General features: G+C 53.0%; 1 protein-coding gene across 3 annotated transcripts; it reads left to right on the top strand.

The window, feature by feature from the left end:
- Positions 1–1,563: 1,563 nt before the first annotated feature.
- Positions 1,564–27,259, top strand: GDNF (glial cell derived neurotrophic factor). Of its 3 annotated transcripts, none has more exons than XM_077896174.1 (3): positions 1,564–1,865; positions 6,353–6,451; positions 24,121–27,259. In XM_077896174.1, exons 2-3 carry the CDS (start codon positions 6,379–6,381, stop codon positions 24,603–24,605), a joined length of 558 nt encoding a protein of 185 aa, XP_077752300.1. In that variant the 5' UTR covers positions 1,564–1,865; positions 6,353–6,378; the 3' UTR covers positions 24,606–27,259. The 3 variants fall into 3 exon arrangements, with proteins under 3 accessions (XP_077752300.1, XP_077752299.1, XP_077752298.1); XM_077896173.1 differs by having other exon boundaries at positions 1,565–1,865; positions 6,353–6,529; XM_077896172.1 differs by lacking the exon at positions 1,564–1,865 and adding an exon at positions 5,712–6,030 and having other exon boundaries at positions 6,353–6,529.
- The last annotated feature ends 535 nt before the right edge of the window (positions 27,260–27,794 follow it).

Raw genomic sequence — 27,794 nt, forward strand, 5'->3', positions numbered from 1 at the left:
GAAGCACACATACTCCCCAACAACGGGATGAGTCATACAATTAGAGGTACCTCGATGTAAACCAAGCCTGTTTACACTTTCCCTGGCCCCAGCTAATAAAATAAAAGAGGTCCCACTGAACTCAGGTCCCAGTGTCTTCTGGAGAGCCGGCTTCAGCTTAGCAAAGACATACCTCATTTAGTACATTATTTGAAAGGCAGGGCTAATTCCATGCGCTGTGTGAAGAAATGTGTTTATGGGGAGAGTCATGCACAGGGTGTGCGTAAGGACTTGCCCTCCTCGTGTCCTCTACAAAAGAAGGCTCTGGCTGCTTCTGGTGGTAAGCTAACCAACAAAAGGAATGCCTAAAAGGTCTCCCAGAGATCACGAGTGGGAGCTGGGTCCCTGCTCACTGGACACTCAGTACCCAAGGGAGTGCTCGCTTAGGTTTCCCATCCCGCGTTTTCAAAAATGGGGATAAAAGCAGGTTTAGCCCAACCTCCCTTGACCCGTTCCTGATAAAGTGACCTTACTCCTCTGGAATTGGGATTTTGAATGTATGTGCCTACCCCACGTCTGATATTATATTACAACAGCATGAAAATGGAGCCTAGGACTGAGAAGCCGGCCAGCCTCAGAAGCCTTCTTCATTGCCTGCCATGTAATACATGATATGCAGAGCCTCTGACTTCAGCCAGCAGGTATTTGGAGACCGTGTTGGCCCTAGCATGGGGACTAAACTAATGTGTGTTTAGGTCAGAAAGCGAATCAGAAAAGCCACTGCAGGGCACGTCACAGAGTGAGAGCCCTATAAATCCATCCCCGCTCTGCGCGTCCCCTGGCACACGCTCTGCCTCCCGCCCGGCCGCTCCACGTCTCTCCGCCGCGGTGGGAGCGCTCCCGCGCGCAGCCCCTCTCCGCCCGCCGCGTCGGCCCGCAGGGAAGCCAGAGGGCGAGGCCCCGGGAAGGAAGCAAAGCCTTCGACAGGCGCGAGGAACGCCCGGTGCAGCCTCCGCCCGACGGAGCGCGCTCCCTCCCAGCGCGGGGCCAGCGGGCAGAGGCCGGCGCGGGCACCGCGGCCAAGTTCAGACTGCCCCCTCCGGCTGGCGCGCGCGGAGCTCCGCACGGTCCCCGGAGCGCCCCGCAGGGAGGCGACGCGAGCCCGGGGCGTCTGCACGCGCTGAGCGCTCTCCCTGCACCCCGGGGAGGAGCGCCTCGCGCCACCCACCCGCACCCCGAGCCCCCTCCTCGGGAGCTCGGGCGCCTCCTCGCCGCGCCGCTTTCCCTCGCTCACAGCCTCCTCCCGCCCCCCCTCCCGGGGCCCCGCGCCTCCCCTCCCCCAGCCGGCCCCCCGGCCCGGGCTCTCAAGGACCAGCCTGCGCTCCTGGCGCCCTCATGTCTTCACGGGACTCCCCGCGCCGGTTGACGTGGTGTCTCTATCGGATTTCCAGGCCAGACCTCAGCTCCGGCGGCAGCATCAGCCCGGCCCATCTCGTGCTCCCAGGAGCTGCGCCCCGAGAAGGCGCAGAGCGCGGCCGCCGCCGCTGAGCCGCCCGCCGCGCCCCGGGCCCGCGCAGAGCGCGGCGCGCGCGGCCGTGTCACCCCCCCACCCAAGGCAGCGGCGGCTGCCCGGACCTCGCTTTCGGGGGTGCAGGGCATCGGCGGGGGAGCTGTCGGCGTCCCTCGCCCTCCTCGAGGCGGCGGCGGCGGGAGTCTTGGCCACCGCCTCCCGCGCGCCCTCGCTGCCCCAGGATTGCGAACTCGTGCCCCTGACCTGTTGGGCGGGGCTCTGCGCTCCTGCCCTCGGCCCGGATGGGGCTCCTGGCTGGGACTCGGGGCTCCTGGAGTTAATGTCCAGCTGGGGGTCTGCGGAGACCGGATCCGAGGTAAGTGGGAGAGCGGCCCGGGGCGGAAGGGGGCGGATGGCGCCGGGGTCGCGGGCGGGCGGGCTGCGGGGCGCGCGGGGCGGAGGGGGCGCGGCTGGACCCCCGCGCGGCCGGGGAGTCGGAAGGAGGAAAGACTAGATGGGACCGAGGCGCCGGGGGGCAGAGAGGAGACAGAGGAGTTGGACGGAGAGGGGCTGGCCCTGCGGGGACGCCGGGCGCCCTTCCACGTGGGCACACATCTCTGGCGCTCCGACGCCTACAGACCCCGGAATGTCCCAGAGGGTCACTTTCCCTCCCCGGCTCGGCGGGGCGCTCTTCCGTCAAGGCCCGGGGCGGTGTGGGTTTGGGGTCGTCTTTGAACCCACCGCGACCAGCTGGACGTGCAGCTGCCGACGTAGGATTGCGGGCTGTGTAACTTACTCTGGAGCCTGTTTGCGTCTGTCCTCCGAGGGGAGGCGCACACCCCGGGAGGGAGTGCTGCAAAGGTGCTGAGAACCTAAAAATAGTGGGCTCCCCTCCTCCGGGCGCCGTCCTGCAAAGCTACATTCCTCGCCCATTTCAGGACCCGGTTGCTTGCACTTCCCTAACGCCCGCAACCCCGACTAGCCATGCCCGTCGAGGTTAGGAGAGGGGCCGCCCGAACCGTCCGGGACGTGGGTCTCCGCCTCCAATGGCTCCTTGAAACTCCTCGGTGTCCGCGCGAGGCCACCGAAGTGATTGCTTTAATGACCTCTTTTCTCCTGTCACTCTGTGCCACCTCCCCGGTGCCACCCCCCACCACTACCTCGCACCACCTCTGGGCTGACTGCGCCGCGGTTCGGTTTACCAGCCCCACCCGCTGGAAGTGAACCCTCGTTGGGGAGGGGAGCGGACTCGCACCGGAACCCCCAGCCCCGCGGGCGCCTCCCTAGGTTGGCGGGTTGGCGGGTGGCAAACCCGCCCGCGGAGCCGAAGTGCGCGCCCCGGCTGGGGGGGGGGGCGGGGGGAGGCTGCCCAACCCCGTGCTCCCAACATTTTTGCTCATTGGCGGGGACAAACACGACTCTTCCGGCCCTGCCGCCCATGTGCTAGAGCTACTAGACTCTTCCACAGCACTTTGAATATACATTTAAGTATCCCGAAAAAGAAATGCAGCTTCCAACTTCCCGCACGTACCTCTTCCTGCAAAGCCCTCAGTGGGGGCCGCTGGGCTGCCGCCGGCCAGGACCAACCCTCGCCCTCACATTCGCTTTGGGGCGGGGGGTGGGGGGGGGGACCGTGGCGCCTTTTCTACAAGTGTCAGGTGTCCAGGGAGCCCGCGGCGTCCCCAGTGCACTCGCGCACAGGGGTTCGGGTCCCTCGGACCTGGAATCTGGCCTCGGGCCCCTTATCAGGGAGATTTCTCCCCAGAACTGCATGCAGCAAACGTCCCTCATTCTCCTTCTTTCCCCCGGTCTTGGGCCCAACAGTCTGGGTAAAATCAGTCCTCCGCCAGGCTACGACACGAGGCACGCTTAAGAAAAAAGACATCTTTCAGCCACCTCTGTCCCTACCCCCTACCCCCGAGTTACGCCCCCCCCCCCATCCCCCGCCTCCCGTGTCTCTCCCTGAGACCTGGATCCTGAAGGCAAAGCCCAAACAAACCTCCCAGCCTGCGAGACAGAGGAAGGTGCGGGGGCGCTCACCCCGGGGGAAGCTGTCGAGGTGACGCGGGGGACCTGGGGGGAGGGGGCAGTCTAAAAGCAGGTTACCGAGAAACCAGATCAGGTGAGGTGGGAAGGGGAAAGCTGGGGAGAGAGGATGGAGGGTGGGAGCCCAGAAAGCTGGAAGGCTGGTGAGCGCCTCCGGAAGTTCCGGGGGGCAACTTGGATGTGGGGAGGACTGTGGCAGGGGCACGGGGCGGGGGTGCTTGTTCTCGGATCTTAGACTTCGAATGACGACGCAGCCTCTCATTCGCGGGGGCGCTAAGGGACTCGGGCGGTTTCTGGTGCCCCCTGGTGCTGGGAACCCAGAAGCGCCCCGCCGCGAGCCGCGGCTCCTGCGGGCACCGGCTCCCCGGGGCGCCCTTTGCGCCGCGGGCCTGGGGACCACCAGGTGCCCGCGCCCGCGACGCGCTCCTTTCTGCGGGGCGCGCGGGGCCCGGGCGCAGAGCGGGGAGCAGGCTGGGGGGCACGAGAACGCGAGCGGGGGCACCTGGCGGAGCTGGCCTCGGGAGGAGAGCGTGGTTACCGCACGTGGCAGCGCGTCCAGCAGTTCGCGCGCGGAGCCAAGGCGGCCGGTTGCAGCAGAAACACGTCCCGCGGCTGGGCTTTGAGAGAGCGATAAAGGGACAAACCGGGAAGCGGCGCGGTGGGGGCGGGGGGCCCAGGTGCGCTCTGAGAAAAGCCTCCTCCTGGGACCTGTGTGTGTGCTCGGCCCCGAGCCCCCTCCTGTCCCTCCCGCCTGCAAATGCCGGGGACTACAGAGCCGCTCCGAGTGGGGCCGGCCCCGCGGGGCTCGGGGGGAGGGATGCGCCCTGCCCGTCGCGGGGAGGTGGGGGGCGCTTTCCCGGCCTGCGCTGCAGCGGGCACCGGAGCCGGGAGCCTCCTCCCGCGAAGCGGAGTCTCTTCCACGGTTTCACCTCTTTTGCCAGCTTCTCCACACTTCTAATTGAGGATCTCCACGTCCAATTTAAAAAGCTCTGCGTCGGCCAAGCAGGAAAAAAAAAAAAAAAAAAAGGAAAACCCCTCTTAAGGCGGAAGGGCAGTCTGGGGCCTCTGCCGCTTCCTGCCGGCGGGCACCGCGACTTGGACTGGCGCCCTAACCCCGCGGCTCCCCGGCCTCGGGGCCGCCAGCCATTTCGCGCGCAGCCTGGAGCTGGCCCCGGGGCGAGCCGGCGGGAGGCCTCGGGTGCCCCCGGCCCCCGCCGGCGCGTCCATTCTGCACGGCCTGGGTGCGGGGGTGCCTGGGCTCGGGCGCCAGAACCCAGAGCCTTGGCTCTCCCCCGGGTTTGTAAGCCAGCCGCCGCGGCGCGAGCTGCCCGGAGCCGCAGGGCGCCCGGAGTTCCCTACAAACACCCCGAGGCCCACAGCTGCGTAGCGAACAGCCGCCCGAGGGATGGAAAATGCATTCGTCTCCGCGGCGGTGGGAGGCGGCGGCCGAATTAAACGCTTCCCGGGGTGGCCTGCGAGGCAATCTGGGCGGGAGTCCTGGGTGGAGATGGGGGCAGGGCCGCTGGACGGGAGGCGGGTAAGCCCGGGATCTCGGGGCACGATGCTGCGTTTACCTGGAAACTGTGTTACTCTCTCCCGTGGAAAAAGTTCAAGGAGATTTCCCTTAGAACCGCATGTGGGGGGCGGGGGGGAGGGGGGATCGTCAGTTGCATGAATCTCGGAGTTTCCGCCTAGAATTCCCTTGCACACTGGGACCCTGGCACTAGGAAGACACCGGGCCCCACCACCGCGCGAGGTGCCCGGGTCTCCTCCACACCCCCCAACTGGGTGGGGCTTGGCTCTGAGCTGACAGCGCCTTTTTCTCGCCCGCCCCCCAATGCGATTCCGTAGTCCGCCTTTCTAGGGGTTTTGAGGGCTGAGAAGCCCAATGGAACCCCCTCGCCGAGAACGCTGAGCCCCAGCTCCGCACCTTTGGCGCTGCAGGCTCCCCCCTGCTCGTGCGCCTCCGCAGCGTCCGCGGCTGGGTGCGAGCCTCCTGCACGCGGGGAGCTCGAGACTCTCGGCCCGGGGCGGTGGGGAAGGGGGGCTTTGGGGAAGCTAGAGGGCCTTGGGGTGCATACCGTGAAGGGTTAAAATTTTCGAGACAAATGCAAAAATACATGCTAAAGCGCTTACTTTATGCCCCCCCCCCCGCCCGCGTCTTTCATACATTAATGTTCATGACCTTAAGGGGTGAAAGTCGTATTTTCATCCGAGCCGATGCTTTGGGAAGTAACGTGGTGCAGGTGTGCCCGCCCAGGCCCGAAGCCGCGAGTCCCCACCAGCCCGGTGGGCCGCGACAGAGCCCTCCTATAAACGAGTGGGAGGAATGAGGCGCGCGGGCGGGGTGCGGGTGCCCCCAAGCCCTGCCCCTGCCAGCCGACGGCGGGATCGGGACCCGGGCAAGGGGTCCCTGCGTTTATGCCAGAAATGAAAAGCTGACCGCTTGCTCGGGTGGAAGGCTGGCTCCCGGGACCCCCGGAAGCCGCCGGAAGGTGGGGGTGGGGGGGTCCCTGGGCGGAGGATGCGGGGTGACGGCTGCGGGAGTGGGGCGCGCCAGGACCCGTGTCGTCGCGTCGGCCGGCACCGCGGGGGCAGCGGCCCCCCGAGACCTGACCCCGGGACGGGGGGGCAGAAGAGGAGGGCGGCGGGAGGCTGGAGGCCGAGAGCTAGCCGCGCCCCGGGGCGCAGCGGGCCGCGCAGGAGGCGGCGGGGGCGGGGGCGGGGGCGGGGGCGGGCTCCGCGGGGGCCCCGCGCGCCCCGAGCCCCGCGCCCCGGCCTGACGCGCGTCCGCGGGTCTGTCCCCCGCCCGTGCAGGTGCCGCCGCCGGACGGGACTCTAAGATGAAGTTATGGGATGTCGTGGCTGTCTGCCTGGTGCTGCTCCACACCGCGTCCGCCCTCCCGCTGCCCGCCGGTAAGAGGCCTCCCGAGGCGCCCGCCGAAGACCGCTCCCTCGGCCGCCGCCGCGCGCCCTCCGCGCCGAGCAGTGACTGTAAGAACCGTTCCCTCCCCGCGCCGGGGGCCGCCGGCGGCCCCGCGCACCCCCGCCCGCACGCACCCGCGCCCGAGGCCGCGGACCCCTCGCCCCGCCGCAGGACCGCACACCCCCGCCCGCGGTCTCCGCTTTCCCGTCGCCCAGCGCATTCCCGGCTTTGTTTTTTGTTTCTTGTTTCTTGTTTTCCTGCTTCCAAACCCCTTTATCTGCTTGGGTGTGCCTCGCTGTGCTGGGATTCTGAAAACCATTGCATTTCCATCCTAAACTGCCCTTGCCCTTGGAAGGGGAGAGGCTGAGGTTTTCCAAACCCGAGCCAGAGTCAGAGAAAACACAGAAGGGGCTCGATTTCCAGGACAAGCATCTGGGCAGTGTCAAAGCTGTTCAGAAAAGTTCCGGTTCTAGAAAGACTTAAGGGTAAATAGTGCTAGCCAGGGGATAGGGGGGGAAAAACTGGAGTTCACTCCACACAGGACAGTAATACTGACTCTTAAGAGAACACCATATTTAAAAAAATAAAATAATAAGACCATATAAATAAGTAAACCAATAAATTTTGTGATTTACCTCTCAAAAATGTGTTAGGTAGCACTCTATTGGGGCCTCTCAACTAAGGTTTGATGTGATTTGCCTACCTCTCTTCAGAAATGTATCTGTTGCATAAAGCAAGGTATGTGCATGTGCTACAAGTTAGAGGTTTTTGGGGAAGTATGTAGGTAAGAGAGGGAGCAAGAGAAAATTTGACACAACCCCAAAATAAAGCAGTAGTGAGCTGTAGTCAGGATGTCACCCTGTCTTAACCGCTTCCGTTATCCCTCTAGCTATTTTGCACTTAAAACAAACTGAAGTCGTATGCAGAGCAGAAGCAGCCCAGCAAGTCAGCTGTATGCAAGAGTCCCTCAAACCTAGTGGCCTTGAGCTAAAAACAGTGCGGGAAATGTGATGTGCTTATTTTATGCTTAATTACAACAATAAAGTCATCTTCCAGAAGTCCCAAGAAAGAAGGAGAAATGCATTTTTTTAAAGGCAACTTAAGACTTCAAGAGTGACTTAGAGTTAGAAAAAGAACACGGTTGATCCCTTGAAATGGAAGTAACCGCTCCAGGAGTTTCTGTCGATTAGTTATATAAATTTATTTTTAAAGGCTTTGGTTTCAGCCATTAACTCCCACCTTGGTGTATATAAATGTTTCTCCAGTAGAAACTTAAATTTAAAATGCCCCTTAGTGTCATTGTCTTCAGAATGGTGGCCATGAGAGCTAAGTGGCTTTTCATTCACTCAAACAGCCTAGGCCAGAGGAAGAGGGACACAGTGTTAGATAATAGATCTCTATCCAGGATGTTCGGGAGAAATATCGCTGTGCCTGATTATGAAGCTGATTAATTCATGGAAATTTAATTAGCATATTCGTATCCTGTCTACCTAGGCTTATTTAATGCTGGCTCTTGGTTCTGGCTCCACTTTCTTTTTCTTTTCTTTTTTTTTTTTTAAGATTGTATTTTTTATTTGAGACAGAGAGCACAAGCAAAGGGAGGGGGGGGCAGAGGAAGAAGGAGAAGCAGACTCCCTACTCAGCAAGGAGCCCAATGGGAAGCTCCATCCCTGAACCCTAGGATCATGAACTGAGCCAAAGACAGACGCTCAACAGATAGCCACTCAGGTGCCCTGGTCCTGGCTCTGCTTTTAACTAATTCTGACTTTGAACAAGTTACTTACTTACTTTAGAACTCAGTGAACAGTTACAACCATGCAGTAAGGGGAGGCCTTTCTTCTCCCAAACACCAGTGGCTATGAGATTCCGTCCATGCCCTTCATGGTTCTGCCCTAACTGTCCTCTGGGAAAAAACTCAGGAGAGACCCCCTGCTCACTGGAATCAGCCACGGATATTTAATGGGATACTGATGCTGGGCCTCACCCTGAGAGATTCTGATTTAATTGGTTTTGGGTGTGACTTGGGCATTTGGAAATTTAGATGTTCCCAGGTAACTCTAATGCGTGGTCAGGGTTGAATCATTTGATTATTGTTTGATAATACCCTGAGAAAATCTCTGCCACATGTAAGATACAACCAGTGACAGAGCAAGCAAGATAGCATCAATCTACTAATCAGGGCAGGGTGGGGGTGTGCAAAGGACAGGTGGGCAAAGGGACATTACTTCCCTTTCCCAAAACCGATGCTAAATCATCAATGGACGAGAGTCCTACTACTCTATTTACATTTAAACCAGCAGAACAAACCCAATTCTGTTTTATCTATGGGAAGACCCAATAGATCCTAAAGGACACTTGAAACAGAAACGTTCCCAAAGAGAAACTGAGCTGCATTCTAAGCCAAGTTGACTTCTTTCCAGGTATGTTCAATTCGGTAGCAAGCTGTCGGTGCAGGAAGGCAGCATAATGACAGTGTGCAGACTTTGAACACTCAACCAGCGTCCACATGCTCCCGTCACAGTGCTGACATTTATATCTTGCACTGTACACCGTGCAACTGGTTAAGGCTTATGTAGAAAAACATCAGTCACTAGTTTCATTTGAAAATAGTCCCTCTGCTTTTCAAATGCTTGTGACTTAGTGATTGAGTAAAGGCGCTCTCCTACGACCTTAACCACTCCTGGCTGTTCAAAGGGGGCCAGACTGCCCACCCTCACCCTTGACATTGAGTGTGTTGTGCTGCTTCCCGTGTAAATGAAACGGCCAGAATTCTATTCCGAACCGACCCAAAGAAAAGGCGAAACTGGCCACTTGCTTGCCTACAGGTTGGCTATAAAATAAATGGGCTGTGGTTGCCTCCTGTGGCAGCTATGAACTTGTCTAAACTCAAGGACTTGTGGTTTTCCCTGTGAGGGCATCCAAGGGCACCCTTTTCCCTTGAGCTATCTCTGTTCTTTTATTTTGCTTTTTGTCGGCGACTTCTCCAAAGCGTGATTAGGGCAGGCAGGAGGAATCTAGAAGGTGAAATTAGCAGATATCATAGCATTATAGAGCTGAAAGTTAATCTTTTCTGCTCCTCATGGTAAAGCAGCTTGTGCAGAGTGCAAGACTTCCACCTTGGCAGGAGGCAGGTGGGCTGAAACTGAGACCAGGGCGTCCCCAGACCACCGAACACAGAGCAGAGCATCTGGTTTTGCTACCTCGAGGGAAAACGCTTTATTTGGGAGGAAGGTCTTCAACTAGCCACTAAAACCCTGTTGCACGAGGTTGTCTGAATTTATCAAAGGTTGGTTCATCGAAGTCCCATGCCAGATGCTGGCCGTGTATGACACCCCTAAATGTGTGTCATGAGCAAAAGCACAAAGTACATGTAGTTTTAAAATTTGTGATCTAAAAGCATGTATTCATTCAACAAACAGTTCATGTGTGCCTCTGTGTGCCCGGCTCTGTCCTAGGTGCTGGGGAATCCTTGGTGCACAAAACAGGCAAAAGTCTCTGCCTGCACGGAACACACTATCTGGTAGATGCACGATGTGGTACAATTCGGTGGCACCGTAAACCAAAACCAAATGTGAATAGCCTTGGGCTAGGAAGGCAGCCTTCTTGGGTGACTAGGGGCCAACCCGAAGAAAGATTGAGCATTGTTAAATTATAATTACAGGTAATACACAATATATTGTAATACGATGGGATTATATTCCACCAGTTTGGTAGCAAGTTATGAAATTTCCTTTGGAAACAATCTTCTAAATCAAGCCATCCAGTTCCCGGGCCGACCCACACAAATCTAGGCATAAACCGTAATATAACTGAAATGTGAGTCACAATATTATGAGGCTAGAGCCTCTTACCAGGGTGCCAGATCCCATAAGTTGCAGAAAGAAGGCAAAGAGCAAGAAATCAGGGAGCCCCCCCCCCAAACAAGAGTTGTACTTCACAGCATCAGATCAGACTAGGGGTTTGGATCCCATCCTTGGCACATGACCAGCTGTTACTTAATATCTCAAACCTCAGTTTCCTCGTCTGGAAAATTGGGACACTCTTACAACTGTCTCCTGGGGTTGCTGCGAGGGCTAAATGAGATAATGCTGTGTAAAGCCCATGGCCCAGAAGCAAGTACTACAGCTGTTAGTGGCCATCTTCCTCCTTCCCACGGCCCGATGAGAGCCTCCTCCCACCTCACGCTTTCACTTCAGCCTCTGCCAAGACGTAGCTCTACATGGTGGAATTCGGAGCAGCACAATATAGTATGGACAGTGAAAGAAATGCAGGCCTCCACAGGGAGGCCGTTGCAGGCCATGAAGTCTGTCATCTGGTCTGCACTTTATCAGGCTGGCCTCACCTGGGATTCTGCTCCCCCTGGCTCTTCCCAGGTTTCACACTCCCTCCCTCCCCCCTTTTCTTGAGCCCACATAGTTAGTTCCTGTGGAATTTTACCACCAGCTTCCCATGGACACGTCAGGGAGACCCTGTTCTCCCACTGAGGAGAAGGGAGCCACGGCAGGTGGACCCTTACGTGTGGGCTGGAGACCACCTGTATTGAGTATTTCTGCTTTAAGTGATCCCTGCTGGATATTTAAGATGCTTAATTTAACTGAAGATGTTCCAGAAACCCAGCAAAACACTTTCAGTGAACTCTAGTAAATGTTCAGCCCGTTGTTATCCAGCAAAGGAAGCTTCTAGAAGCTGGTTAAATGTTAAGCTTTCAAATCTAATGTTACGGGATATAGAATTTGGAATGACTCAGCACTATCTACGTATTGCTTCTTCTTGCTTTACCGACTGTGTCAATGAGCGGTGCTATAATAAAGCACCGAAGCTGGACAGGAGCTGTGCCCCTTGGGATGACACTCTTAAAATCAATAAATTGCATGTCAGACCCTTTCAGGAGGCATGGGTTCCTCACTTGAGGTCTGAGACCGACATCTTACTCTGGCCCCAGTCTGGAGACCAATATCAAACTGTTGCTGTTTAGGGAAATCTATTTCAGGCTTAATTTGGATTGGCCGGTCTTAGGACCTGCTGCTGATCCAACAGCCTAAGAATTATGCTTAAAAGATTCTGCTTTCACTGATATAAAAATCAAAGCTCTCTGGCCTTTCCTCCCCCCAACATCCCTTTCATCCTTGTTCCTTTAGCACTTAACAGTCCATAGCACCTTCATTCAATTAAAACCCTTAGTCTTTAATTAATCACTTGAACTCATTAAGAAGCAAGTATTAAATATCTTTCATGCAGTAGGTGCTGCGTGCCATCAGAAAGACAAAATTGCGAACTAAAACAGCTTATGGTCTAGTTATAAAGTGTGGAGAGTCAGATGGGTGGGTGGGCGGATTGTTAGACAGATATGTCTACCAAGGGGCTTACATTAGCTGAGGTCATGGTAAGAATTCCCAGCAATGAGGTCACTGGGATTTGGAGATCATAGCAGGAAAGGATTCAGGGAGGAGCGAGGATTTGAGCTGGTACTTGAAAGATGGGTATTAGGAAGGGAAGGGAAGGGGGGAAAGGCACATTCCAGACTAAGGAGAAGCATGGGCAAATTTATGACCATGATATGGGGAAGGGGCAGGTGGTGAATACAAGGAGGAGGCCAGACCGGTCGCCAAGTGCTGAGAACAGGTGGCGGAAGTGGTGTGAAATTTAGGATATCTCCGTAGGTGATACCCAGATTATGAGATGCTGTAAAAATCCAGGACAAGACGGGTTTGCTGTTTTTTGATGGCAGTGGGGCGCCACTGGAGCGTCTCAAGCAGGCAGGTGGCTGTGAGTGGGATCCTGCAGCAAAGCTGTCTTGCTGCAAGAGTTACTCAGGTACGCAGGCTGCTCAGGGGCGGAATCTGTGGCATAGGCATGTTTTTCATTTTGAAGGATTGGGTCCTCATTTTTAAAACGTTTCTAGGCAGAGGCACAGTTCAATCAACCTATTAATCCTCAAGGACGTGAATAACTACAAATACGGACTGAATATTAAAATTAGCGTCATAGCACCTCTTGGCTATCCACATGGTTGACTCAGTTTTTAACAAATAAGTTCTATATCTTGTCAGAAAATTGAATAAGTTTGAGCTCTACTGGACAGGAGGAGATACCTTTCTCCCCGTTTTATGGATGAAGAAATGGGTCCTAGAGAATTGCCCAAGGTCACACATCTAGTAAGTGGCGAAACCAGAGTTCAGGCCTCAGGCTTCTGTTCTCAAAGCCAGTAGGGCTTCTTGGCTTTACACAGACTGTGCTCCCATATTAGTAGATTAAGCAAACACAAACATTGGCTTGCTAAAAATACATTCACTAACCTTGAAACACAGATTTTTCAAGGAAATCAAAAGAGCAAACTAATAGAAGTAGGGAATATTTAATTTTCTTTAAACCCTTTTTAAAAACAACAACAACAAAAAAAGATTTATTTATTTTAGAGAGCACCAGCAGGAGAGACAGAGGGAGAGAGAGAATCTCAAGCAGACTCCCCACTGAGCTTGATCTCAGGACCCGGAGATCGTGGCCTGAGCCGAAATCAAGAGTTGGACATGTAACCCACTGCACCCTCTAGGCGTCCCCTAAGCCCTATTTTCATTCCCATCTGGGTGGCCGTGGACCTAGGTTATATTATTAATGGCTGCTTTGAAGCCCAGACCAGAAGCTTTTAAGGAGGGAAACGTGAATTTCTGTACGGACGCCTATACCGCTGATGCCTGTGCAGTGACAGGGGGCTCCCTAACTTTTGGGGACAAGGTGAGGCCTGCCTGCATGTTTGGTAGGCTGACAGCATTTGGGAGGCCTTCTGGGAGGTACTTGTGCTCAGATCAGTCCCGCTCTGCCCCGGGAAAGGGGGCATTTACATGGGAAACCCTGGGTGACTGCACGAGTGTCCACAGTGTGCAGAGGAGTGGATTTGCACAGACAGACCTGGGTCACACTGGGAATCTACCAGTTAGCTCAGGAGACACAAAACCCACTTTTTGCATGACTTTAATAAGGTGATAGAGGTGGAAAGGCATGGTTTTAAAAGTCTTAAAAGTTTTTTGTCTGCAAACCTGCAAGAAAGAATGTTGACAATCTGTTATGTGCTTCTAAGAGGATACCTAAATTTTTTTTAATCAGAAGTGTAATAGTTGTACCGGATGTAACCTCCAGCCCGAAAGGGAACTGTATGTGTGCTCCAGACATATTTTTGGTGAAATCTTAGAGCTGCAGGTTTAGCTTACTCAATTCATGGGAAAACTATCAAACGAATCCACCCAGATAAATTAACTTTTTGGTCCGAAAAGACATAACTTCATTTCCAGTTCAAAGACACATGTTAATGTACATCCGTGACAACCATCACACCTCTGGGTCCTGGTCACGTGAGGAATAGATGGATGCGTAGATGGACAGACAGATAAAGCCCGGGGCCTCGCCATGAGTATCTGGCCAGACTGAAATACAGAGCCACCCACTTCAGTATATCTTGGTTGATTCGCGTGGGACTTCACAGAACATAGGTCATGGTACAGCGAACACCCATGTGTCCTTTACCGAGACTGACCTCCTGTTTGCATCTTGCTTCATTTATTTTCCCTGAACCACTTGAGAATTAGTTGCAAACGTAGCACCAAATACTTCGGCGCGTACCTTCCAACAGCAAGGATGCGACCTGATGTGGCCACAGCTGAATTCTCGGGCCCAGGAAGCCCGACAGTACCGCTCTCCAGTAGGTGACCGCACGCAGGCCCCCAGCTGTGGCAGTAACAGCCCCGGTAGCGGGTCTCCCGTAATCAGGAGCCACACGTGGCCTTTGATCCGCTGCCTCTTTACCTTCCTGTAGACCGGCTCCCAAGCCCTTGCTCACCATGGCATAGACCGTTTTGAAAACTGTGGGATGTCTCAGCTGCTGTTTTGCACACTCCGATCCATCTGGACTTGCGTGACCACGTCCGTGTGGTGAGACTCAGGTAAACGCCCTGGGAATGCTAAGTTCACGATGACGCGGCCTCCAGTCAGGAGCCACCCCGCCCGGCTTGTCCCCGTGGCACCTGCAGGCGCCGCCAGCCCGGGACAGCAGGTGTGCACGGAGCCCAGCAGGCCCGTGGGCCGCAAGGCTGATGTCAGCGGGGCCGCCGGCGTGTTCGCGGCCCGACCAGTGTCCCCAGGAGCACGTGTGGAAGCGACCGCTCTGAAACCGCGCGCAGGAAGTTCTCAGGCGCCTCAGTTTGCAGACACCGACCCGCACCATCGAGGACAGAAGAGCAGCATCGCTGGGCGCGCAGCTGGCCCACGTGTGGGGGCTAACGTGGGGGGTCCCTAGAGAGCACAGGGGAGGCAGCCCCAGCTCCCAGGCCTGCTCCCCTGCCCGCAGGCCAGACCGAGAGCAGAGGCCCTCTCCTCCAGGCTCTCAGGGCCGCCCGCGGTGTAGACGTGGCTGTCGGGGCCACACCGCAGACCACCGCGGAGGCTCCAGGTGCCACCGGCCGATGCCCTGGGGCGCGGAGCCGAGAACCTCCTTCCACTGTGGGCAACGCGGGACTCGCCCCACTTGGAGGGGAAATGGGGACTTCACAGGGTCAGGCGGCCGAGCGGGCCTGGACGAAGGGCAGCCGGCTCTGCAGAGGGCCAGAGGGGGAAGTCAGCTGTTGGGGCGCGGGGGGGGGGGGGTGCAGTCGGCTGGGAGCCATGCGGGAGCGGCTCCCTGAACCCTGAGGTGCCAGCCGAGTCCTTCACTGGCATGGGGCGTGGGGAGCCCCTCCTCACGTGGGCCCAGGAGCCCATCACAAGGCCTCCAGGGATAGGGAGCACTTTGACCTGCTCTATTCTCCTCTCACCCCCCCCCCCCCCCGGGGCAGGCAGTCCTCGTGGCCAGCTGCTCAGGCGGCCCGAAGGCTGAGGGGAGTAGGGCGCAGAACCCCAGGGCCCTCTGGCGCCCCGGCCTCGGGCGGTGGGAAGGCCAAGCCAAGGTTCCTTTGCTGCCGGGTCCCTTTGGAGTTTCCCCTCAGAAACCACCCGCCTCTGAAAACACCGCAAGGGACTAGCTTCCCAAGTGGCTTTTTGTGTGCTTGGTTTTACGGGTACCTCGCTCACCCTTCCCTAAGGTGTTTAAGGAGGCAGCAGCGGGCTCCCTGCGCGTGAGCTCCCGGCGTGCTCGTTAGCGTGGGGTGTTTCCTGCAGGCTGTGGAGTGCTTTTAGCTCACAGCAGGTGTTCACGGATTAGTTAACAAATGGACACCCTGGTGGGTGTGTTTGTGACTTAAAAGCAGGAGAATGGGCAATTTCCCTCCGGGGGAGCCAGGCTGTATCACTGTGAAATTATTAACATAAGGATAATGAAAGCGCGGACCACATAGGTGGAAATCAGAGCAGGGCAATCAGAACCCGAATGGCGAAATGAATATACTGTCTGTCTCTTCCTGAGTGGGGACTTTTTGGCTATTTGTATTCATGGAATAATTTCCATTACCCTCACGACAAGTTTTCTGAAGTTGTAGGATGAAAATCCAAGATAGTATAACTAATTCTCACGTGTGACGTTGGTCAAAGTAGGTGGAGACGGTAAATAAAATGGCATTTTGATGAGCAAAGTGGCTTTTAAAAGTAGACCCAAGGCTCCTTTTTTCTGTATTCTGAAATGGTTTGCGTTGTAGTTGGTCTTTTTCTTCTGCCTTGAGAGGATCCAGAAATGCTTTTTTGAAACAACAAAACACTGGCGCTTTTATAACGCAAAGGCTTTTCAAATAAACCCATGTCATGCCTTACTGTCAACAAACCACTGGTCATGAAGAGAATGCACTGGTAGCTCTGGCAATGGTCACAGTGACTTAGTAAATTGCCTCAACTGGTGATTATTTTTAGGGAAATAGATGCCATAGACCCCTCTTGAAGTTAACCCAACAGCACCCAGTGACTAGGATGGTCTATCTAACGCTGGGTCGGGGTGGATCCTCTAAAATAGAAAAGCAGGGATAATCATTACCTAATGTGACGTGCGTCCGCAGCCTGGTGCTCAGTGACCTACAGGCTTTTTAGTTTTGATTAATTCAAAGAAGTGGCAAAATTAACGTATAAATCATGGCAGATGAGAAAACTGTAGAATTTTTCATAGTTTCACTGGAACGTTCTCATGGAATAACACCACACATTTCAGAGGTCACTGAAGGTCAAGAACAAACATCAACAGCTTGCGGGGCAGGCTGGAGTCATTTGGTAGCAGTGGCAGTGGGTGAGTCTAGCCTTGTAGGTACGACCCACACATGCTTGAAGCAGCAAAACCAGAAATGGATAAAACAGAAATTGTAAGAAAATGGCAAGGTTAGGATTGGACTTTCAGATGATGGAGACGGAAGGCTGATAGCACGTTGGTTTAGTTTGTCCCTCAGAGGTCATCGGCCCCATCCCTTCCTTTATAGGTGAAGACTGCGGTGTAGGGGCGCCGCCTCCTGGGACCTAGGTGCCCTTTCTGCACATCATTTCCCCTCTCCTGCATAGGGCAGAGGAAGAAGAGGGGTTGAGAGACACTTAGTGGTGATTATTTCAAATGTCACCAACGCGCCGAGCCAGGAGGTAAACTGAAGAGGGTGAGAACTGCTAGACCCTAAAATACCCTTCCGTGGGGCTTCGCGGGGCCCTGGGCAGAATGCTGCTGGGGCACCTGTCAGAGGGGGGCCACACCCTGACAGAGATGACTGCAAACAAACGTCCGGCAGCACTCCCCCCCCCCAAGACGGAGGCTGGCTGCCCTTTAGGGCCTTAGCACTGGGGAGAGCCCCAGAGAACGGCTGGTTGACCGCAGGAGGGCTGAGTGACCCCCCAAGGTCGCGAGACTGGTCAGGGACTGGCCCCAGCCTGGAACTTGGGGCTGTGTTCTCGCTAGCTCTGCGGCGACAGCCTCATCACTTGGTGCCAGAGTGAGTTTGAGGAGCTTCCGGAGATGGGGCCTCTCTGTCTGAACCTGCCACCGCCCTTGGCTGCTGGTTTTCCGGTTTTAACTGGGAAATCGCCAGATCTGCCTTAGAGCGACACGCAAGAACCAGGGCATGGGAGATGCCGCTGGAAGGCCTGGCTTTTCCCTTTTCAGAGACAAGTTACTGTATTCTGTGGGCCTTGGCAGCCTGATTGGAGAATCTACTTCATGTGACTCAGTTCATCCTGAATTTTCCAAGAGAAAGTGGATTTCTCCCTGGATCTGGTGAAATCAGCAGATCTTGGACTTGTTCAGAGTAAATTACCACGTGCCTCGAGACTTAAAAAGCTACATGGTAGTAGCTTTTTTTTTTTTTTTTTTTTTTTTGGTACTTAAAAATAAAGAGGTGGCAGGAAGCCCTAGAACAAGGTTGAACTTTAAACCAACCGAATCCACATTTGTGAGTCATGTGGCTTTTTTTTTTTTTTAATCTTCCCTGAGCCTCCGTTTCCCAAGCTGTGACGTCAAGATAGTATGCAGCCCCCCACCCCCTCCGAGCCTTGCAGGGATGTCGTCGGGCTTTAAAGTTCATGTTGTATGAAAGGAGGCATCTGTCCCACCTTTATATCGGTAGTATTTTTAAGTGCATCACAGAAGCTGTTATTTTAAATATAGAATGATGAAATTTTGTAACATGGAAAGTTTTAAAGTAGCTCTTATAATACTTCAGCGTCAGTGAAAACAAATCATGTTCGGATCTCATTGAAACTTGAAAGTAATGTGTTCCAAAGACTGACAGGAGTTGGGAATTTCTTGAGCAGTTCTCTCAACCATGCAGGCTGATTCTGTTCATGCAGACGTGCGTGTGCGCATGTGTACGCACACATATATGTGTGCCTATGTGTGCGTGGATAGATAGCTAGAGACTCTGTTTGTCATATACGTGCTTGGTCTACCGAGCACTTGGTACTTTACCAGGGGTCCAGGTGGGTAAAGAATATCAGATCCGATCTTCCCACCCCCAGGACATCTCTCCCTCGCCTCCTGTCTGTGAACAGCCTTTTCCAGGAGGCTCTACCTGTGAGGATGGGCTGCCCAGCACCTCAGCGGCCCCGGGCATGGCTTTCCGAGGCCTTACACCCCAGCCCCACCAGGGTCTAGCCCACCCCGGACTCAGGCCATCTGGGCACCGGTTCCAGATGCTCCTGTCACCTGTGTGGCCTTGGCTTAATCAGGCGCTCAGCCAGGGTCCTCCGTGTTTTAACCGCTGCCCTCCTAGTGCAGAGCAGCTGGCTGCCTTCCAGGGGAGTCCAGAGGCTGGCCCTCCGCCGAGCAAGAGATAGTCGGGCCCCTTCTCTGGGGCCCCTGCCTCCTGGAGGCTGACTGACCTGGGAGACGACTCCTCTAAGAGGGGGTAGTGTGGGTGCTAGGACCCAGCCCCCTCTTTTCTGGAGCCCTCAGAGCCTCAGAGACCTTCCCTCCGTCCTCAGAGCCCACTTGCGCTCTTCTCACTGCTTTACAGACAACCCTGCGCTGCCTCCCCTTTGGGCCGGTGGGCTGGAGACAGGCCGAAGGCGAGGCGAGGACGACGGGGACAACCTGATACGAATATAAAATGACCCCTTTGATTAGAATATAGTTAAACTACTGCTTTTAAGAGAAATCTAACATTTAGGAGAGTGGTCCACTGAAAGCCAGCTTCACTAAGAATTTTGAATTCGGTCCTTCTTCGTTAGGCTGTTACAAGGAGTACTCGGAGTCCTTACCAGTGTTCCTATAAAAACTCAATTACCTTTACAAACTAGTCAATATCCCCGTCCTTTGTTCCTGAGGTGACTTTACTGTCTTTGCCCATAATCGAGGGAGGGGCAAGGTCTCTGCTGTGAACGGTTTGTTCCCAGAAATATTCCCCCGGTACAAGGTTTCATTTGTTTAAATAACGCTGTTTATACAGAGGACACATCAAAGTTAAAATATTTTAAAGAGAATAATGCCAAAATATTTGGTTGCATACTGAAGGATCACTTAAATGCATCTGAGCATTTTGATTTTTCAAGAACTTTAGCTTTTAGATGGATATGCTTTGCTGAGACATATCCTCCAAGTGAGTCTGGGAAATGAGCAAGTGTTTGACCTATTTTTTAAAAATGATGCTCCTCTTCTGTGGTTTGCAAGTGTTTTACTATCAAAGTTAGTACTAACGAGGCCTGTTTGTATGGCTGACATCCTGCCAAGCTCTTTATAGGATGAAGAAGAAAGTGATATGCCATTAAGTTTTAATTTAGGGAACTAATCCAAACCCTAACCGCCCCCCTTCTTTCCCTTCAGCTCTGTGAATTCTTGGAAGATACGGCCAGCTGCGGGCTTGCCAGGGCGCGGGGTTCGAGGCCTCTGCAGAATTTCTAAGGACAGGCACAGAGAAGCATATGGCTCCCCATGCCCCCGAAATGCCTCATGTTGATAAATTAAGGCGCCTCTCTATAAGTGAACTCGGTCAGCATCAAAAGGCCTGGAATTAGGAATTTAGTTAGAAGAGACAGGCCTATTTGCTCTGTGGTTTGGAAAATATAATGTTACCCTTTTCTGGTTTCCAAAATTCATGTCCATGTAAAACTTGCAAAATAAATATTTATTTTTTGCTCTATTTTTCAAGAAGGAGAAGAAATGAAAAAGGGAAGGGGGAAAAAAGAAAGACCCTTGGGCTCAATAAGAATTGCCTACGGCCTGAAACCCAGGCTTCAGTAAATATTTCCATATTAACAATCAGGCACGAGGGGGATTTTCCCATCAAAGGAAAAGTTCTTATTAGCTATACCCTTCGGTTTAACATTGAGCATTTATTGACTGCTTCGCAGGTTCCTGTAAGCCTTTTAATTCAGGATTAATAATCTGTTCACCACCTTACCCAAAAGCATAAGTGGGTGGTGCATTCACACTGCTACGCTCAGCACCCTAAAAAAGCCAACTGGAATTTAAAACTAAGGAACTAAACGTTCTTGTAAGAAAGTATAAGTATGTCACAAGCATTATTTAGGACGGCTTATACTAAACATTTATTTGCAATTTATCTGAAATTCCAATTTAACAAGGTGCTCTTTTATCTGGCAAGGAAAACCAATGGACAAAAAGCCATTCAGTCAAAATGTCATAAAAAGGAGGGAAAAGGCTTTTTGGGAACTTTGAAAGGGTCAGGCAATAAATAAGAACATTATATATGCTGATTCAAATTGTTGTTATAATTCCAGTAATATAAAAGTACGTAGTTTACTGTTGCATAAATTAATGAGTCTCTAAACCAGTGTTAGTTAAACTTTTACAACTCCAATGTTTTCCCGTGAGTTTGTTAAGATTATAGTAATGTTTCATCCTCATTTCTGATTAATCTTCAGTTGATTCTGAATCGGTTTTAACTCTCTATGTCCCCAGGTTCTTAAGTGACTGATCTATTCAGGAATTCTTGAATAGAAGGTGTGTAGGGGGGTGGGGGGCCTCAAGTGAGTCCTCTTGTAAAACAAAGGGTCTTTGGGGGAACATGGAGACATTTTCTGTATTTCAATTAAATATATATATATATATATATATTTTAGAAGTTCCAATTTCAGTTTTTTGAAACCGAGCACACCTAATTTCCTCTTCAGAGCTTCTTACTGAAAAAAAATCACAAATAGCACAAACAGCTCATTCCTCAAAATAAACCAAAGTGATTTAAAGGTCTTTGTGTTTTAAGAAGGAAAGGAAACTTCTTAAGGAAGTCCAGTTAGAAAGCGGTTGGGGTTGGTTCGGAGGAGGTGAGTAACTCAGTTCCCTCCCACTTGGGTTCCCCTGAGGGAAGCGACCCCCGCCTCCCCTTCCCAGACTCCAAGTGAGGCGGACAGTGAGAGAGAGCAGGTCAGTGCTGCCTGAAGCCGATGGGGAAAGTGTGTCTGCAGGTGAATATTTCACTCTCAGGTGTGACATGAGGTGGCACTCAGGGCATGGCCGCCTCCTGCAGGACGTGGGCTATTACCCTGGAGCCGTTTATTTCATTACGGTGTGGTTGCCAACCTAACCCAAGTGTCCCCTTGAAACACTGAAGACTCCTTCTTCTCCCCTTTCAAAGTGCCATATTTCATTCAAAAATCATGGAGGGCTTCCAGGGATCAGACCCTATTTTAGGCCCTTGGATCCGCTGGTGAACGAGCCAAGCGAAGGTCCCTGCCTCCTGGAGGTGACTTACTATCAGAGAAGACAGACAATAAATAAAAAACATAAGAAATAAGTTGCACAGTGTTTGGGAAAATAGTGTTATGGTGGGGGGCGGGGAAGGGAGGCAGGGGGTCTGGACGTAGGCTTGGGGACACATTACATTTTCAACAGGGAGGTCAGGATGGGACTTGGTGGAGGGAGCATTTGAGTAAAGACTTGAAGGGGATGTAGGAGTGAGGGGCGACTGGGTGCCGTGCAGGAACAGTGTTACATGCAGAGAGGGAACAGCCAGCCCCAAAGGCTGAGTTCCTGCTTGTGTCTGATATGTGGTTCTCAACCCAGGTGACTTTGCCCCCCAGGGCTATGTGGCAACAGCTAGAAAAGGGTCAGGGGATACTCCTGGTGTCTCCCAGCCAGGGATGCCACATCGTGCAATGCAGGAGGACAGCCTCCCACAGCAAAGAATGACCCTGCCCAAAATGTCAGTCAGGCTAAGGTTGAGAAACTGTGTGTGTGTGAGAAATGGTAAGGAGGCCAGGAAAGCTGGAGGAGAGACAGTAAGGGAAAAGAGAAGCAGGGGCACCTGGGTGGCTCAGCGGTTCAGCATCTGCCTTTGGCCCAGGCTGTGATCCCGGGGTCCCGGGATCGAGCCCCGCATCGGGCTCCCTGCATGGAGCCTGCTTCTCCCTCTGCCTGTGTCTCTGCCTCTCTCTCTCTCTCTCTCTGTCTCTCATGAATAAATAAATAAAAATATTTAAAAAAAATTAAAAAAAGAAGAAGAAAGAAAAGTAGAAGAGAAGGTCAGACGTAACAAAGGTTGGACGAGAAGGGGTGGCTAGGTCAGGTGGGGCCTTAGGCCAGGGTGGACTTTGGCTCTGGAGCAGAGAAGGACATGACTTGCATTTATAGTTTAAAGAGTATCGCTCCCGCTGCTGAGTGAAAAATAGACTGAAAGAGGGTAAGGAGCTCAGAGGTAACCCAGACAGAGGTGCTGGGGCTCAGACCAGGGTGGGAGCAGCTTCGTGACATCCAGACACCAGACCTGTCCAGCACCAAATCCGAGATCTCAGACCACGAGGTGTTCTGGGGAGCCCACACAATCTCCACTCTTTTCATTGCTATGTATCCTATATTATATATATTCTATATAATCTACACCGAAAGATCAGGGTCGATCAATAGACCTTTCGCTTGATCAATAGATATTGTTAAGTTGGATTTTGTTTTACGCAACAGGATACCTGACCTTTGTTTTAACAATCAGCCCACGACAAAACAATGTCACATGGGTTAGGCACAGAGGAATCCTTCTCTGCTTTACCATAGTCTTGGCAAAATACATTCACTCTTGCCCACAACTATTTGAGGTATCTTTGTCTAAGCCACATACACCCCTAAACTTGCTAAATTACCTGAAATTGGTAAAGGGAAGCATAAAAGACCTAGGACCTAATAATGAGGGGTTTGAATGACTTTCTCCTTTTAGAAATGTATTAAATTGTTCAAATAGTTGCTCACCTCTTACTCGATCAGCCAAAGCAAATGCTGCAACAGAGCCGGAAACCCCAAGAGATTGGGAATTCATGCCCTAACCCAAGGTTCTCAAACATCTGAGAAGCAACGCCCCCTTATTCCTCTGTGTGATCTCCCTAAAGTGCCCATCTGTTGTCCCGTGTGCAAGCAAAGGTCCCAGGGGTCGTGTGGCAGCCCGCAGCAGAGGCTGGCCTCGCTCCACGAACAGCGTCTCCTTCCATTTACTGCTGATACGTTTAAATGTCTTCTTCCAGTATTGCCATTTTTTTTTAAGTCATTCTGTTCCACGGAAGTGGTAGTCTCTCTGTTAGTGAAAAGTAGGCTGTTTTCAGGAAGCTTTTAAGGAACTTTTAACATACAGATGAAGTCATGAGCTTTTCATTTCTTTTATCAAAATGATTGTCTTCCCACCCAGCTGCCCAGAGGTGTCGAGAGGGGGAAAGTTTCCAGGGAAGAGTACTCGTTATTCCGGGTGAAAGCAGCAATGTTGGAAGACTTCCCGCCCTCAGATAATCCCTTTCTCACCCTCTAAGACAGGGTTTCTCAAACTATGGTCCGCGGGCCACCTACCCCAGACTTCACGGAAAATGGAGATTCCCTGGCGCCTCCCCGTGCCTCCCCCAGAGGGTAGGCCAGGAACCTGCATTTCAGTGAGCATCCCAGCCCCTTCCCGGGCCCCTCCATCTGAGAGGAGGAGCCACTACTAGCTCGTAGTCTGGGCCAGGACGAGGCCTTCAAGGCCCAGCCTGCTCCCAGCGACCGCAGCACAGGCTTGTAACAAATGCCCGATGTGACAAACGAGAGACGCGCTGCTGAGGGTTTGTGTTCCGCAGGGAAGCGTGTCACCGCCGTGCTGGCCTCCTCTTTGAATTGGATCCTTTTCCTTCTGTGGAGCCTTGGGTGCCTTGTAGCCTCTGTGCTCGGGGGGAGGGCGCGCACTGGGCCTGGCCGGCCGCTGGGGTGGCTGGGGGTCCCCCCTAGGCTGACCTTCGGAGGCACTTGGATAGAGAAACTGCTCGAGACCATCCGGTCGCCTCATGTGACCTTGTCTGTTTTCTCCTTGAACAGCAAACGTGCCGGAGGACTATTCTGATCAGTTTGATGACGTCATGGATTTTATTCAGGCCACCATCAGAAGGCTGAAAAGGTCACCCGAGAAACAAATGGCCGTGCCAGCGAGACGGGAGCGGAATCGTCAGGCCGCGGCCGCCGGCCCGGAACATTCCAGGGGGAAGGGGCGGCGAGGCCCGAGGGGCAGAAACCGGGGTTGTGTCTTGACTGCGATACATTTAAACGTCACTGACCTGGGCTTGGGCTACGAAACCAAGGAGGAACTGATTTTTAGGTACTGCAGCGGCTCCTGCGACGCGGCCGAGACCATGTACGACAAAATATTAAAAAACTTATCCAAAAGTAGAAGGCTGGCGAGTGACAAAGCAGGGCAGGCTTGCTGCAGACCCATCGCCTACGATGACGACCTGTCGTTTTTAGATGACAACCTGGTTTACCATATTCTAAGAAAGCATTCCGCTAAAAGGTGTGGATGTATCTGACTCCGGCTCCAGAGACTGCTGTGTATTGCATTCCTGCTACAGTGCAAAGAAAGGGACCAAGGTTCCCAGGAAATGTTTGCCCCGAATGAAAGATGAGGACCAAGGAGGCAGAGGAGGAGGAGGAGGAAGGAGGAGGAGGAGGAGGAGGAAGGCAGCCGTTGGGGGAGCCTGGTAGAGGGAGATCCAGCTACGGAGAAGCGGACGGGAGTGGAAACAGCCACCTGGACCCTCCCGGCCGGCAGCCCATGTCACCAGAAGCTCAGGGCTGGTGTCCCCGGGTGGGTGTTTCCTCCCACCCGACAAGCCCACCGTGGCCCGGCGCGGGCGCAGTGGCGGATGCACTTGAAACCAAACCAGTGTATCTCCTGTGGTTTCTTTTCCCTTGTCTGGAGACACCCAGGAAACGGGAATCCTGGGGTCGTTCCTTGTGACGTTTCACTGCTGAAAGCAAGAAAGGTTTATTTTTCTGTCACTCAGCGGAGACATACCCCGGAGAGGAGGAAGAAAAACAAAAACAAAACAAAAAAGCAAAGACACAAGAGATCGTTACCTTTGAATTTGAACGTTGAGGCCCGAGGTTTGCTACAGCCAGCAGTTTTTGTGGACGGTCGGTGATGGATTTTGAACATGGTGCGTGGGGTGGGAAGAAGTTGGCTGGGAACCCAAAAGTTGGTCCTCAAGACTAAAAACAAACCTGAAGGTATTTCCTTTGTGTCCTTGGAAACAGGAAACCAGTTGTGGTTTTCGGCAGCATTCTTGCAGGAGATCGAGTGGGGAAGGCCCCCAGCTGCCCCGGGGCAGGGGGACCCGCCGGGCCTGTCGGTTTACAGAGAGACAGATGTTACATACCCCCAGCTCCGTTTATGCGTGGTCACCAGTGACCAGAGAAGCTACTCGATGCAATGCATCTGTTTCAGATACAGAAATATAGAGAAGATATTTATTGAGATTTAAGTTATTGTTATTTATTACCATTCACTAATGAGTTGCTCTTTTTTCCCTTATTTATTAAAGTTTCTTTTCAAAGGTGCCAAAGTACATGTGCTCGCAAAAATGCAAAGAAAGGTGACAAAGGAAATTTTAATTGGGAACAAGGGTCCATGCTTTTCAAAGTATTAAAAAGTTTCTCGCTAGGCAAAAATCACTTACTTTACCTTTTTTAAAAGCCCTCCTTAATCTCCCCGATTTCAGCTTCTTTCCTATTTTTATTCTTGAAAAATGGAACGTGTCAGAAGGAGCGCTTCTAACAGGCCCCCTTGGGGAGCCCGCTGGCACTGGTTTTACTTCCTCACTGCCCCATGGCTGAGCAGATGTGCCTCACGCCCCCCTTCCTGTTGTATGTAGCTCTCACTCCCTCCCACATGTATCTATCTATGATATGCATTACCGTATGTATGAGGGGTTACATCCCTTTTAGTAGGTAGTCCTGGATTCAGTGTTGACCTAAAAGTAAACTAAAAATCCTAACAGGTAGCCACGGTTCTGCCCTGACTTGTGGAGACTTTTCCTCCATCCTTCCATCCACCCACCGCCTTCTAGGGAAACATGCTCGTGCCCAGGGCAGCCAAGGAGCACGTTGCCGGCCTTCCAGAAATGGGATCTACCTGGTTGCCATAAAAGCCCCTTGGCTGTCACCTTGGGGCCACAGTGGCCGTCCCTGTCAGAAGAAGGTGGCCCAGAAGGGAGGACGAGGAACACGTGTCTGGCCCAGCCACATCCACACAGCAAGGCTCATAGGCACAGTGTCCTCCTACCTGTGTGCTGACAGCCTCTGGAGGGGAGGGGGCGTAGGATGGGAACCAGCCGCTCACATGAGCCCCGGAGCCGGGTTTGCCTGGCAGCTGAGCCCCGCACGATGCACTGGGCCCTATGTTAGAGTTTGTTGCGTGTCTCATAAAGGGATCTTTATCAAGGAAATCATCTATCACTACCCGAGTGGCCATTAGCCCTAAAGTATGACAGATTTAGCAATGAAATGACCTACTGGCCTCCCTCAAATAATCATGTTAATTTTGCAAAGTAGCCAAGAGGCAGCATTTACCAGACATCCCTTCCCCTAAGCCCCAAGCTGGCCATCATTCTGTCCCTGTCTTTTCTGCTCCCTTGCACAACTTGGAAATAAAGGGAAAGAACCCCCCCCCCCCCAGCCCTCCATCCTGTGGCCACCATGGGGAACTCGCAGAAGAGCAGCCTGCTTAAAGCAATGACAGACCCACCTGTCTGGTCATTCGTGAAGCACAATTTGACGCAGCCCCAGGGTCATCTGTCCGGGTCAGAGAATCCTGGCAGATTTGGTGGCTGGCGACCCCAGGTGTCAGCCTCAGCCCCCCGATTCCCATGGAGAGTCCCTGCTCACGGGGGCTCTAGGATACAGCAGATGTTGATAACTTGTTCCCAGCATCACTTACACATCACAGGCAAGTTTTAACTGAAGCGAATCACTCCACCAAATCCACACAAGGGTAAAGTTTGTGATTTTTTTCTATATCATTGCGATTACCATCTGATCCGGTAAGGAGTGCACTTCTTTGGAAGTTCTGACTTCTCTGATCTGTCTCAGTCGTTTGTGTTATACAACCAAAGTTCTCTACAGACTTTATTTTTGTACAATATCATTTTGTAACTTTTTACAAATAAAAACTCATTTCTATTGCTCCCTGTATTTCTGTCCTTTCTCGCGTGCTGGGGACCACAGCTGGCCCAGGCGGCCATCCGGAGCGTTCACGTCGGCCAGGCCCTGGGCTAGAAGGCCCTCCCCTCACCAGCACACAGCCCACAGTTTGGCCAATGGCCTTGCCCGTCAGCTCGCCACAACCTATCACCACCTAAGTGAGAAAAAAACATGAAAAATTGTTCCTCACTTACTCAACCCGTACTTGCGGTGCACCTACCCTCAGCCAGGTACTAGTCCGGGCACCAGTCATCCAAAACGTGGCCAAAACCAAAACTCTTTGCCCTCTTGTGGTTGATATTTTATTTTAGTGGAAACAGACAATATTCAAAAAGGTAAAAATAGGTAGTGATCCAGGCAATGATAAATGCTATAAAGAATACAAACAGGCTATTATAATGGGGAAAAAATGGAGCCTGCTTTAATTAGAGGTGACATTGAGGCAGGACTTAAGAAACAGTGCCAACAAATAAAGAGCATCTTGGCTTTTGCCCCGAAGCAGGCAAACGCTTGGATGG

Source organism: Canis aureus, chromosome 4 (genome assembly GCF_053574225.1).
Source record: "Canis aureus isolate CA01 chromosome 4, VMU_Caureus_v.1.0, whole genome shotgun sequence".
Lineage (NCBI taxonomy): Eukaryota > Metazoa > Chordata > Mammalia > Carnivora > Canidae > Canis > Canis aureus.